This window comes from Centruroides vittatus, unplaced genomic scaffold (assembly GCF_030686945.1).
Source record: "Centruroides vittatus isolate TY-2023 unplaced genomic scaffold, ASM3068694v2 contig_2033, whole genome shotgun sequence".
Classification (NCBI taxonomy): Eukaryota; Metazoa; Arthropoda; class Arachnida; order Scorpiones; family Buthidae; genus Centruroides; species Centruroides vittatus.
This window is the reverse complement of record NW_027121260.1, coordinates 108848-123983: the sequence shown is the minus strand read 5'-3', so window position 1 is coordinate 123983 and position 15136 is coordinate 108848. Positions and strand designations below refer to the sequence as shown.

Genomic DNA, 15136 nt, shown 5'->3' with positions numbered 1-15136 from the left:
ATATTGACAGATTTTCAGACAAAATCTTTAGAATTTTTATCACTTTTAGATGTTAATAATTTTAATATTATGAAAAACACTTTTTCCAAGCGTGTTTTAATTCTTCAAATTAAGTAAATTTTATGAGAAATTTTTTGATATATCTAAATTACGTAGCGAATCGCAATATTTATATTCGTGTCCGGACTATATTGACAAGTAACTCATACATAAAACATATTATAATTACTGTCGATCTGAACAAAGACGTACTAAAGGAATTATATAATTTAATATAATTAATTTTTACGGTACCATCTACCGGTGGGTCTGCAGAGCGCAGTTTTTCGACCACGATGCAAATTCATACATTGGTCAGAAACTCTCGGTCAGAGGAAAAATTGTTGTCGCTAGCGTTTCTTTCGATAGAAAAAAAGCTTTTAAATACGTTGATGGAATCAACGACCAGCGACTTTTATGATAAAGTAATTAACGACTTTGCAGATAAAATCGTGGAGTTAGTTTATAAAAAATTCAAAAAACAAGTTTTTCTATTATTGTGTGTATCATATCAATTAGTGTTATGTATGTATTATTTGTATTTTAGAACTAAAATATATAAATTGTTTATTTTTGTCATTTCTAGTGTTTGTTTAAAATTTTTATGGAAATGTGAAGTTCGGGACAGGTCCGAATTGTCACGAAAAACGCGAAAACAACGGTTAATTTAGAAAAAAATTTATTAGTTTAAAAAAAACATAGGAAAAAGTCGTTTGTAGTCGGACACCCATTGTTTATATCAAACTGCGAGGCAGAAACCATAAATTGCGAAAGGAAGTCGTCCTATGATCGGTGGAAGATCGAATTCATCTTTGATTTTGACTTTTCTCCCGCTCTACGTAAGTCTCGTTACGTTTAGTAACCAGTGACCAACCACTCGGAAAGCGTGATTGAGGGAGAATAACCAATCAAAATGGACGAAAAAAAGAACGGAGATTGATATAATCCCCTGACAATCGAGGACAACTGGCACTCGGTTAATGTCCAAATAACCAAAACGTAGTGTGTCAACGCGTAAAAGAAAAAAAAAAACAGTTTCTTGTCTATTGTGCCAACCTGTAACCCACTTCGGACTTAGACCGTGTCCCTGACGCCAACAGAGTAAGTCTCCCCGTGCCCTACAGACTTGTCAATGCCACTGTCCTGGGGCCACCTCCGATCGACCATCGTAGAACGACATAGGATGTCCAAACAACTAATTGTCCTAAAGCAAACTATTTTGTACATAGTATATGTTTCTTTTTTGTTGATTTTTGTCAGATACGTCTCTTCCGCCACCACACATGTACGAATGGACACTAGACCATCACTGATGCGCAATTAACTGATTGCCCTTCTTCTTCTTCTCTCCTCTTCTACAGGTGTTTGATATGGAGATTTTAGCTGAGATAGGCTTTTTCTCTGACTAGACATGTGTATATGATCGCTACGCGTCCGAAGACCCAGCCGTATATCGAAAAGCCTAAACACACGTGCGGGAAATAGTACTTTTGGGGAGGACTTTTTATGGGAAACTGGCCTCCAACTGACTGCCCTTGGAAGTCGGCTTCTTACAAAAACACAGCTTCCCTTTCAATCAAATATCATGGCATGCCACTGTTGGACATTTTATATTATTTATATTTGAGTGGATTAATAAAAAAATTATATAAAATTTTTAGTGTTTAGCAGGAAAGTTTTTTTGCCATGTGACGTTTACAGTCATCCCATGACGTTATGGTTGGCAAAAGATTTTGCACAGTGAACTTTTCATATCTAATTTACATAATTGTAATGGCAAATTACTAATCTTTGTTAAGCAGATTTTGTTATTCTGTATTAATTAAATTCATCGAGTGTAATTCAAGAATTCTTTGAAACTTAAATTTTTCCTGGAAAAACACTGAAACTTTTGGTCAGGTGACATTGAACACGAACATTCTCAGTCTGTTTTATAGGTATCACTTCGCGTCATATTTCGTAGTGTGCAGTTCCGTGTTTCTCGTTTTTTTTCGAAGTTTAATGTGATAAATTTTTATTACGTGTATCGATACATTTTGCTTTGATTTTAACGAATAAAAAGTGGAATTTTCACTGTGAATATAGAACTTGTTTCAGAATATGGTTCTTCATAAAAAAAAAGTTGAGAAATAATTTATTTTCGACAATTAGCGAAAACTGATCTTTGAATATAATACTTCGATATAACTAAAAGTATGTATTATACACTTACTAATTTATTTGTGCATATAATTATCTAGTCCTAATTTCAAAACATTTATGTTTTTAGTGTTTATTACTGCGTTATTTAAACATGTATACTGATTTAGTGCTTTTACGTAGAGCTACGTCAAAGACCGATTGGAGGATTTTAGAAAAACAATTTGTTCTGATTATCATGGTTAGTGTTTGTGTATCGTTATACTGTAACTTACTTTGTTTTACTATGTTGGAGAAATAGGTCACTCATTAGATTGCTGACATAGACTGTGGCTTTTGCAGAATGCAGTTGACCCTCTCAGGGAAGTTTCTTTTAGGAAAAATACGGTTTTTTTTTTGATGCATGCCAATGACGAATATCGTTTTAATTTGTAAGATTGTGATATTTAGTTTTAATCGTCATTTCAATTTTTTCTTTTCACAATCCATTTGGAAATATGCACAGACTGACATCTATTAGGCGAATGAAGAAAGAAATGTTATTAAAACTTTCGATTTTTGAATGTATATAAGTAAAAGTCTGTTTTATTATTTGATTTCTATGAATAAGAAATATGACATATTTATTTCACTTAAGAATTTTAATTTAGAATAAAAAAGTAGAGAAACAAAATTTACGTAACAATGGTCATGGGACAGATCACATTTACTTCAATTTAAAATTTACTTATAGCAAAGAATCGAATATTTCAATATCTTGTTGGCTTGTTTTTTATTTTCCAACGCAGCTTTTAATCAGTTTGGCAGTGATTTCTATTGATAGTTCATCAATTTTCCGATCGTTGTTGTTCTAACGTGCTTTTTACGTCGATTCTGTTACTAATTTTCGGTTTATGATTTTTTAATTTAATTCATTTTAAAAATAATCGATTACATTTAGGTTTAAAATCTGTCTGTAATTCAATCATTTTTTTCTTGGTAAAGTACTTTATAAGACTTGTGTTTTGGATGAATATCATCACTAAAATGAAGATATTCGAGATGAGTAGTTTTACAGCAAAAGTTTTTACATTTTCTTATGAAATATATCGACACTTTCCATACATATTTCTATTATTAAACATAGCGATAGGCAATCTGCGGCTTGCGCCGCATAAAACAGTGTTACGCGACCGGTGTGCCCTCACTAGGTGAAAGGTGTGACGTGAACTTTTACATATTCTATTAATTTCAAGTTTTGTTTATATATTTTTATCACAGTTGCTGTGTTTCTTGTGCTTTTATTTTAAGTGTTAGTTCATACTCGTGATCTCAAGTTTGCTGAGGAGGAGCCTTAAAAAGCCCGAAACTTGTACAAAACACAAGTACATGTATCAACTGAAATAAACTTAAAATGAAGATTGCCAAGTGTTCGTGTGTCTGAACTTTATAGTGTTCAAGAGACAACAAATTTTCAAATAATTCACGAATGACACTTTATCAGAAACAATTTCAAATTACCAGAATCGATTTCTGAAAAATGTATTCGCCCCCGTATTTTAGTACATGTGTACACTTTATCTGTAAATTTTAAAATAGAATTTATACAGTTTAAAAAACCTAGCATAGAGAATACAAATTTAAATCACTTTACAATGTATATTAAATATGAATTTGTCTGATATTTAATATGGTTTTATTTTTTCTATTTAGCTAATCTCCACCCTAAAAATACACAACACAAACAAAAAGGGGAAGAACGAAACTCAATCTTTCAACAATGAAATCCATGACTCACTCTTAAAAATTTACACGTTTCAACGTTGTGAGTTTTACTTATTGAGGAGTTATGAGGGAAGTATACTTAACATGAGTCTGTAAAATACAATGTTCTTATTATGTAAATATTACAGAACTTTACATCTAACAATAGGAAAGAATAAGAATACGAATAATACATTCTAGTATTAAAAAGTCATATAAAATAAAATTTTATACAAGTTACCTCATGAATGTTGTTATTACTTTCAGTTATTCTATGGATGAAACACAGCTTTGAAGAAAATATTGTCCAAGATTACAGAGAAAACTGAATATGACAAACACTGCTTTATTCACACCAGTGCACCTTATTTAAAAATATAAAAGAAGCAAAAGGTCTACTGCAAGGATATAAACAGAAAATTCATGAAGATATAGATACATTTGAAAAATGTTTTACAGAAATTTTTGCTTTAATATGTCGTTTCTGATTAGCTGTTCTTGAATATATTTATATACAAACATTATTAATTTTAAAATTACTTTATTGTGTTTTGATGCAGAAACTTGCCTTTAGATATAAAAATTATTATTTAATTAACTAATAATATTGATTTAATTATTGTTTTTATTTTTTTAAACAACCTATTATATATTGATGAAATATTATCTAAAACAATTTTTTTAATTGCAGAGAAAGGAAACCAAAAGCAATTTTCGTGTAAACACTGTAAGAAGAATTTCAAAACTAAACAATATTTGCAAAGGCATAAAAAAATCCATACAGGGGAAAAACCTTACAGTTGTGACGAGTGTAAAAAGAACTTTACACAAAAGTCAGACTTAATTAAACACCTTCGAATTCACACTGGAGAAAAGCCTTACAGTTGTGACGAATGTAAAAAAAAGTTTACACAAAAGTCAGACTTAATTAAACACATTCGAATTCACACTGGAGAAAAGCCTTACAGTTGTGACGAGTGTAAAAAGAAGTTTACAGACAAGTCAAACTTAATTGCACACTTTCGGATCCACACTGGAGAAAAGCCTTACAGTTGTGACGAATGTAAAAAGAAGTTTACACACAAGTCGGACTTAATTAAACACATTCGGATCCATACTGGAGAAAAGCCTCACAGTTGTGACGAGTGTAAAAAGAAGTTTACACGAAAGTCACACTTAATTGCTCACCTTCGGATTCACACTGGAGAAAAGCCTTACAGTTGTGACGAGTGTAAAAAGAAGTTTACACGAAAGGAAAATTTAATGGCACACCTTCGGATCCACAACAGACGAAAGCCATGTGAATCTTAATCATATGTACTGTACAATGATCGAAAGATGTAAGCAAATCTGGTTTTAAATTAAAATGATTTTCCGATTTCCGAAAGCTTTAACTAAGAAACATTACAGTATTCAATATGTAATTAAAATGTTTAGTTCAATATCACTAGTTGGAATATTCATAGACAGATGGCAGTATTCATCATTAACTATTTTCCAGAACTTAATTTGTCGAGACGCATTACGGGCCTTAGCCCCTCTTCGATTGGCTACACAATAAAACATAAATATACATTATTTTTCTACATAGTTTTCTATTATGATAACTAAAGGCATACCATTACATCTCGGAGTAACATAACATATGACGATTGAAAATACATCTATTTTACTGTTGAGATTGTACTCGACTTTTTTGGCCCGCAGTCCGGGATATTTTGAAAAAAATTTCGCAAGCCGGTTGATTTTTAGCAAGAACTTTTATTGGATGTTAAAGAATTACTACAGAAGTAAATTATAAAATTATTATTATCGTTACTTACAATAATATTTAAATGTAAATACACGTATACCTCGTCTTACGTCGGTAATTGGTTTTAGGAGAGGCGACGTAAGTCGAATCTACTTGTGTAGTTACGACGTAAGTCGTAGTTTCGATTTACGTCGTAACTAATCGCCAATAATGGAGGAAACGCCAATAATGAGCAGTTAAAGACTTCTAAATAAGACGACAACACAGAAAGACAGATGTTTTGATGTTTCGTTCTCTAGGATTTATGATGATTATATTAACATTTACTGTAAATATACATATTTTAATATGATTTAGTGCTTTTAACGTTTTTCTAGTGATCACTTCAATATTTGTGGCAGACGGATGTAAAGTCAAATAAAATGACAAACTTGAATTTTATTTTTTATATATACTTTGTTGAAAAACGACGTATAATCGAAAACGACGTAACTCGAGATATACCTGTATGAGTAATTATTATAATTATTTTATATAAATAAATCTTTGACAAACATCACAGAAAACCACAATAAAATCACAAAGACATTGTATATAGGACACAGTGAAGATCCTTATTGTAATTAGGTGAAGATCTTTACGATAATTCGTCTCAAGTTAGTTCTTACGACTCGAGAATGTCTTTACGTTGGTCTGTGGAAAGGTACACCTCCACACTCAGTCCAGTGAATATTTACAGTTTATTTACAAAACAAATATTTGCACGATATACAAGTTTGACAACATTACACACACTATGCAACAAAGGTGTAGTGTCTCACGTAAAAGCCTGTCTGTTGGTGACTATTAGACTCTGGGAAAACTCCGGTCGGTTCGTGGAGTTGGCTCAACCGTGTGGCTGTCCGGTCTCTACACTAACCCTTCTCAGAGGAATTCCTAAGAGGAGAACACTCTCTCTACACCTCACGGGCTTCCTAAGTGTCACAGACTACCACGTATCCAGTCTCTCGCCCTTCTCCCCGTTCCTCTCGCCACTCTTACAATTTAAAGAGTTCCACGGCGACAACTTGCGACCAATCAGGTCCTTCTTCTGGGAGCTACCAAAGACGTCTGCCCTTCTCGCGATGCAGCTTACAGTCGCGTCCGTTCCTTGTTTACATCTTCTACCCAACAAACATGTGGCAAACACATTGACGCATACACCCTTTGTCTTCCCGACTGTTTACAGGCACAACGCCGGGTTGGACTAATTACCAAGGTCGTGTCGCTGTTAGACCTGCTCTGCTAAAAGCGGACCTTTACAGACACAATAAAAAAATCAGTTTTATGATTACTAAAAAATTAAATTAATAGTATTTACTAAAAAATATAATTTTTATTGTTTTTAATTATAATTATTAATAAATAACAAACTTTTGACAAAAATTACAACAAAAAATCGTAGAAAATTATTTTAAAAACTCACAAATTTCTCTTATATTAGGTACACAACAAAAACATCAATCCCATGAATACTAAAAATTATAAATTTCATATTTTTGCTTATTTGGTATACATTGCTCGTGAGAAGGTTGCTGCTGCTCTTTAATTGACTTTTCAATTATGGGTTGTAAATTAGTCAAGCCGAGTCAGAGCAGTGAAACAAAGGAAAGTCGATTTATAAATATATTTTTTACTAGCTGGGCGTTGCTCGGCAAAAAGTAACGATAGTAAAGATTAAGATGATTAGATAATATCCAATTTTATTCGTTTTTACAAAACGCAAAAATTAAGTTTCCCCCCGTTTCTAGACTAATCAGAGAAATTTTAGATGGGTCTAAAAATATGTTCGATTTTCTGCAAGAACGCAAAAAACTGCATCTGCACCAGTAAATCTTGCACATCGCTTTCTCTTAACACTTCCGTTATTAAGGAATACACTTGTTTGATACCCACGTGGTACCCTACTACTAAATCGCAGTTAAAAATAAAAAATTGCAGTAAAAATAGTACAGTACAAACGGTGTTCTTTAGGGTAAGTCTTAATGCTTTCGTTCTCCCCCGCTGGAGAATTTTGAAAAATTCCTTCTTAGTGTACATTCTCGTGACTTACTATATTAAAACGCAAAAGACTGTATATAAAATAATATAATAGAAGCCGAGTTATTTACGGTAAGCCTTAAACCTGTCACACTCTTTTGCGGAGGGAATTTCGCGTGACATCTATATAATAGTAAATATATAAAACCACGCACGTATTCGAGTGCAATTTTTCAAAGCAATCGATGAAGAACTTTCGGAGATTTAAGATTTTGGACAAACGAACATTTACATTTTTATTTATATAGAAGATTACGTCAAAGTTGAAAATACAACTTGACATAAAAATGTTGTTACGAAGGAGACAAACATTTTTATCGCTTTCTCGTATAGAGATGGATAATCATTTTTCGTTTTGTTTCAAAATTTATCTATAGACATTGTTGAAACTTACTTCTATATTTGCCAAATCCCGTTAAACATATTGTAACGAACGTCTAGCAATAAATGGCATTACACCTTTGTGAGATATAAATATTAGTGATGTAACGAATATTCGGTAACTACCCAGTATTCGGCCTATTCGGCCTATTTTTCGCTATTCGGCCGAATACCGAATACCTAAAAACAGGAGTAAGAAATAACAAAAACACAGTAAATTAATCATTTTGGAAACTTTTATTAATGCTAAACATTAAATTATAATTATTAAAGTTAATAAGAAATAGCGTCTAACTCTAGTAAATTATTTCGTAATTAAAATAATAATATAGCTTTTATCTAGCCCAATATCTTATGGCATTGATGGCGTGTAGGTTAGAATGTATCGGGCATTAGTGTTATTGTTTAGTTAATTATGTTATATTCGTATTCTTGTATATTTTAATATTTTTTACGATATTTTAAAATAATTTACGAAACGTTTTATTGAAACTTATCGTATTTAATGAAATAATTATTTATTTCTAGAAGATGAGTAACTACTATATAATTTATTTTATATATAAAGCAAAGAATGAGCATTTCTCATTATATGCAAAAGATAACATTTGAAATCATGTTAATTTTAAAAATATTGACAAAAACAATAGCAACAAAATATCACAAAACTTTACAAATAGAAACCCCCAATAATATATTTGAACTGTTCCACATGTGGGGAGAAACTAGACCATATGTCCCCACTAATGTATATATTTTTAGGGTACTATTCAGTCTACAAATACGTAGTAAAAGTAAAATTTTACTGTTTAATTAGAGTTAAAAAGATCGATTGCAAATAACTTATAACTTACATGTAAATACCAACAACTGCCGAATCATATCGGGCTATTTATGGCTACTACATAAATTATAAACCAATTTGGCACTAGAGGTAGAGGTTAGGCTCCATCTCATATTAACTTTAATAATTATAATTTAATTAATTAATTTAAATAATTTAGACCTACTGGAAGAAAAAATCGTAGTGACATCGGGCCAATAGAGAGCAGGGTGCGCGGTCTTTGCATAATAAGGTTTGCGCGCTAATTTTTATATGTGCGTTAATCAAGCCGAATAATTTGGCCGAATATTTGGCCATTCGGCCACGCTCCTGGCCGAATATTCGGTATTCGGCTGAGGCCGAATATACTATTCGTTACATCACTAATAAATATGCGATGTACTTTCTCCAACACAAGAATTTGTCTTCAGTGCCGTGCTGAACATAAGTTACGTAAATTTCAAATTTGTATAAAATATCTTTTTTCATAATTTAATAAATGAAAATTTTATTATCATCGTTATCTTTTTGAATAAGAAATTTTTAACGCAAAGTGATAAAAATTCTCCGCGGACCTGTCAAGAATTTTCGTAGACCGGTGGTTGCGAAACGCTGCAGTAATGTAAACATTAATGCAGTGGATTCCAACATGTGGTGCGCGCCCCCTAGGGAGGCGCGAGACTGTTGCAAAAGGAAATTGCAGCTGTTTCCAAAATACCATTTTTGAATACAAACCAAAAAAGTCGAATAGGTGTCAAAAAATGAATCAGCAAAATAGCTATACGTAATCCACAATCCTCGCCGCGAATTTTTTGTGTACAAATGCTAAAACGTCCATCCATACTCTTGCTGAAACGAGAAAATCTCGCTTTCGCGTTTGGAGCCGAGCGCGCTTTGAGTATGAAATTAGATGTTAGAAAAATTAAGGGGGCGCAACAATTTTTTTAAAGGGGGCGCAGGTACAAAAAGGTTGGAAACCACTGCATTAATGATTTAATAATTTGGACGCGGTACTATTTTGTTAAGACATATGCAGACAATATAATGAAGATCCATATTTATGATACAGTAAACAATTATATGAATTAAGCATTAATGTAAATAGTTGGCGTTATTTATGCTAACTGTAATTATCCTTTTAACACAAATGTAGTAAAATTATTGGTAAACAGATACATTGTGTAACTACATTGCAAGCAAACATAGAATAGACTGTAGAACTTCCGGAGGTTTCCTCCTGTTTAACTACCATATAATATACATGTTATATAGTAAAATATTATTAAATTTATCATACGATAACATCGACTCCACAAGTTGAATTCGATCTCGATGCCTCGTTATGCGTCATCGTTCTGAAACAGAAAAAAAACTAAAGTTTACATGGTACTTGACGCATAGGGCATATCTGTCATCATAACGAATCTTGAAGTAGAAAGTTTTATCATCCCCAACAAACCCACACTTGGAATCGACGGAGTCACATTTTTTCCTATATGCATTCTAGTGAGGCCAATTTGAAAAACGGCGATTATTTTCTACTTTGTATAATTAGATAATTTACTCACTGTTAGTTGTTTTCTTTGCTTTTAATCTTTTTTGAAACCCGAGCTATGCGAATGCTTGTCTTCTCTTTCCCTCTTAACAAAAAAAAATAAACAATGCTTCGAATACTACGTATTGTCGAAAAATAAAATAACTGTTAATCGATTGTTAACTTTCCTTTTTTATGTGGTTTTTCAAGGCTGGATGGCCGAGAGTTCAGGTAACCTCAGAATTTTCTGGGGATGTGGAATCAAATCCGAACGAGTCGACAAACCCCAGGAAATATTTCACAGGCAAACTGTCCCGAATAGGTCTCACCCCTTCTTCACCATACGGCCGCCCCATTGTGTGCTTGACCGAAGTCGTAATTGTTTTAATACAAAAGCCCTCTTACTGCCCACAGGGTGGGAACAGTTATAAAAATAAATAAACATATTTTCAAATTGAAAATTAAATTCATTCTATATATTGTGTACATAAAATTGTGTGAAACCGTTCCGACTCATTTCTGTCGCGGAGTAAATAATAAAGACAGTGACTTCAGGAATCGATGAAATCGTCACCAAATTTTTGAACAAGTGAGCAAAGCAATCCGGGGTAGGACAGTTAGGCCGAAAGAGGATGAGAGGTTTGAAAATTGTCCCATCGGCGAGACTTTGAGCAGAGTGAACGAAGTCAGTATGTAGGACAAGAGAGTCAATTCGTCAAAAAATTATTGTTATAGTCTATATTGAAAACAAATAGAGAAAATAAGTTGAACCGCCTACAGCGGCATACGGTCTGTTTACTTTAACGTAGAGCAGGGATGGGCAACCTTTTTCTATATAAGGCCAGGAACACACATGCGTAAAATTCGGCACAAAATCTAGTATAAAACAGAAAGCGTAAAAATTTTTCTGAATTTTGGCTGAAACGTAACTGAAAAATGAGCAGAGCAGGTTTCTACTTTTGTACGCTGTAAAATTTTTATGCCAAAATTCATCTAATAAAAAGAAGGTTTTTTGAGGTAAAAGTAGACACATGGTTTTTATTCAAACAATAGCGGCAATGAGAGTTAACCCTACAATTGTGACAGTCACAAAAAACGAAAAATCAATGAAATAGAGAAATTTATCGAATCCGTTCGACCTCATCAGTGTCTCTATGACAAAAAGCGTCATATATAAAGACACTGTGTATAAACACTGTATATGAACGGCCATAAGTGCTATATTTTAAATAACAGGTAGGTCTAGTAGAATTGATGGTTAATATTACCTATGGTTCCAAGATGGCAACTCGTCTCCGATCCCAGCAATCAGAAGACAGGGAACTGTGGGGACGCACGTTCTAACCTAACCTAACCTAACTTATTATAATAATTTTGTTTCTAATAATTATAGTAATTTATTAGAATAGGTTAGGTTAGGTTAGGTTAGAACGTGCGTACCCACAGTTCCATGTTTTTTAATTGCTGGGATCGGAAACGAGCCGCTATTTTGGAACCATAAGTAACATTAACCGAATCGACATATAGTATTTAGAACACACGTTCTTTATTTCGATTCGAGATACAAGTTTATTAATTTAAATTTTCGAAATTATTGCAAAGGCAGAGGAGACAAAATGGAAGGTGCAAAGAGACAGATACATGCGAGAAAAAAAATTAATAAAATGTAGCATTGTAAGTGGCAGCGGTAGTGCAGATATATATAAACCGAAATGAGTATTATTTTTTTTTATTGGATAATATATTGGAAGAATATATTAGCTGCACAGAAACGTGGGTATTAATACATTTACTTTACTTCACCAGAATCTACTTGTAAGACACTTTACCATCATTAACTAAAATAAATGTTAATGAAAGAATATTGATTTTAAATTATTTGGTTGGTCACATGGTTATATTAAAGTTGTAGAGATTATAGTAAAATGTAATCAAACTCGTGTTTAAACAAATCTTTTCTATGTCATCATTTCTATGATTTGAAAGTTCTCTCATATAGTTCAAACGATTATAAATGACTTACATTTCCTCTTAAATTCATATCATTGGATATCATTTACCATTTACAACTAATTTCAAATGTTTTTATTAGGGTAGATTGACCTATACGTAAACTGTAGACCTACTGTAATAAGTCGTTATTATCTATATTTAGTTATTGTATATTTAGTTATTCTATATATATAGTTGTATTCTTACCTATAAGTACTAGTTATTATTTGAAAAATATTTTGTCTTAATTTTATCATAAATTATTTATGTGTAGAAATTTTTTTATTTATTTTAGTACCATAAATAATGAAAGAAGAATTATTGAAAATGATAATTGTAATTGTGTCGACACAGATTCAACACAATTATCACCAGTAATATTTTCCCAAATGACACCAATGATGTAGAAATTCTTGACATTAATTAAGAAATTGAGACAGATCTGTAAGTTGTAAATAAACAAATAATAATAATGATTTTGATGAAAAAAATAAGTTTTTCAATGCATGTATTTTGTTTCAGACTATATCAAAGCAGTGACTCAAGTAAGACTTTTGGTCAAAAAAAAAAAAAAACAGATATCTGTTCTATTAATCAGGATTACTACAATAATGCTTTGTTATCATTATCATCAACGTCAAGTGCAATAAACAGTTTTTTGGATAGGAGTTGTAAGTTCAAATTTATAAATATAGGGAAAATATAGTACAAAACAACGACAGATTTAAAAGTTATTTTTTTTTTAAATTTTAGGTTCTGTGTCAGAGCCCGACAACATTGATTTATTTAGTGAAGCATTAAACTTAAAATTGAAAAAATTGGATGCAAGAGATCAATTCAATGCAAAAAGAAATATTGAATGATTAATGTTAGACCTTGAAGATCAAGAGAAATATTTTATATAATGTAATTAGCCTCTAAGTAATAAAATAATTTTTCAAAGTTTATAAAATTATTTTTATTATTACTAATAAAGAATTTAAGTACTGATACTAATACTGATACTAATAATTACAACTATTAACTTATACAAAATAAATTGTTAAAATTTTTTTTTTATAATACATCTAGATATATTTTGTTATTCTGCTATTCTGCGATGGTACAGATCTTTCATTACAGAAGTAAATAGCCAGTTCATCACGCAAAGATTTTGCATGTATTCCATGCATATTATATCGAAAAGAACAATGTAAAGAATTAATATTTTTATCTTGACGCTATAAACCTGGTTGAAAATTAAAATTATTATGAACATAATTAGAGAAGCCTGGGGTATTGTAAATACTGAATTTTATAAAGGCATTATTTGGTGTATTCAGTGTACTGTATTAAACAAATTAATAACGCGATCCGCGTTGTCATTGTCTCAGTTATGTAATCTGCTGTAAAAAAAGTTTGGTGAGCCCTGAGTGTAATCTTCCAATTGTAAGCATTAAATAAACGCGTTATGTTTGTCAACTCGGTCTCTGTGTGAATCTCTCTGCATCCTGCAACCACTACCACCCATACGTCGAGAAACTTCTTGCGTCATCCTGACAGATCGCGGGAAAAGCGACTAGAAGGGTCGACGAATTCATCACACCGAATGACCAATCTAACACATTTAAAAAATTCTTTAAATTTTGTACATCAAAAAATATAGAATTTCTAAAAAAATAATAAATGGGATTTTCGAAAATCATCATTCCTCCACTGCATATCAAGCTAGGCCTAATGAAGCAGTTTGTAAACGCTATTGATAAGAACAGATCACACTTTGCATATATAGGGGAAAAAATGCCTCAGTTGAGTACGGAAAAAATTAAAACAAAAATATTTGACGGCCCACAAATAAGACAACTCATTAACGATCCTGCCTTTAAAAATTCGACAAATGAAGCCGAGTGAAAAGCCCGGACTTCATTTGTTGCAGTTGTAAGAAATTTTCTAGGCAAACAAAGCTGAAAACTATGTTGAACAGGTAAACGAAATGCTTAACAGTTTAAAACAGTGGCGGGCCGTCATTAGAAGTGGTGGAAACGCCACTTCCACCTTCCAATGTCTTTCCCTTGTAGTTTCTAAAATATAAATTTTTATATTTTAACGTAGTTTGAATTAATTAAAATTAATATTTTATTATAACTGCATTATGTATCTTATTAAAATTATATACTACATGTGAAATAAACGATAAGATTGCTATTGTATATCGAATATCAGTGTCAGAATGGAAGCGCTTACGAGACAGCTTCCACGGCGAAAATAACTGAATGCTGTAAAGCAGCCAGAGGGCATTGGCGCATGCGCTTTACAGAGCACCAACCTCACACAGTTTAGCCGGTGGAAGCTATACACGTGTAATGCTGTAAAAAAAACAAAAAAAAACAGTTTTTCGTGTATTGTGCCAACCTGTAACCCGTGCCACTTCGGACTTAGACCCTGTTCCTGACGCAAACAGAGGAAGTCTCCCCTACAGACTTGTCAATGCCACTGTCCTGGGCCACCTTCGATCGACAATCGTAGAACCACATAGGATATCGAAAATGCTAATTGTCCTAAAGCAAACTATTTTGTACATAGTATATGTTTCTTTTTGTCGGTTTTTGTCAGATACGTCTCTTCCGCCACCACACACGTAAGAATGGACCCTAGACCATAACTGATGTGGAAT

The 15136-nt window shown here is 32.3% G+C and overlaps 1 protein-coding gene across 1 annotated transcript in view; it reads left to right on the top strand.

Annotated features, from left to right (window-relative positions):
• The window catches only part of LOC136970578 (zinc finger protein 850-like), a gene marked incomplete at its 5' end in the record, with an annotated part of 121331 nt that overhangs the window by 29767 nt on the left and 76428 nt on the right, over window positions 1-15136 (top strand). The window contains 1 exon segment of the mRNA XM_067265027.1: window positions 4613-5221. Within this exon segment, the coding sequence (XP_067121128.1) occupies window positions 4613-5221 (609 nt within the window).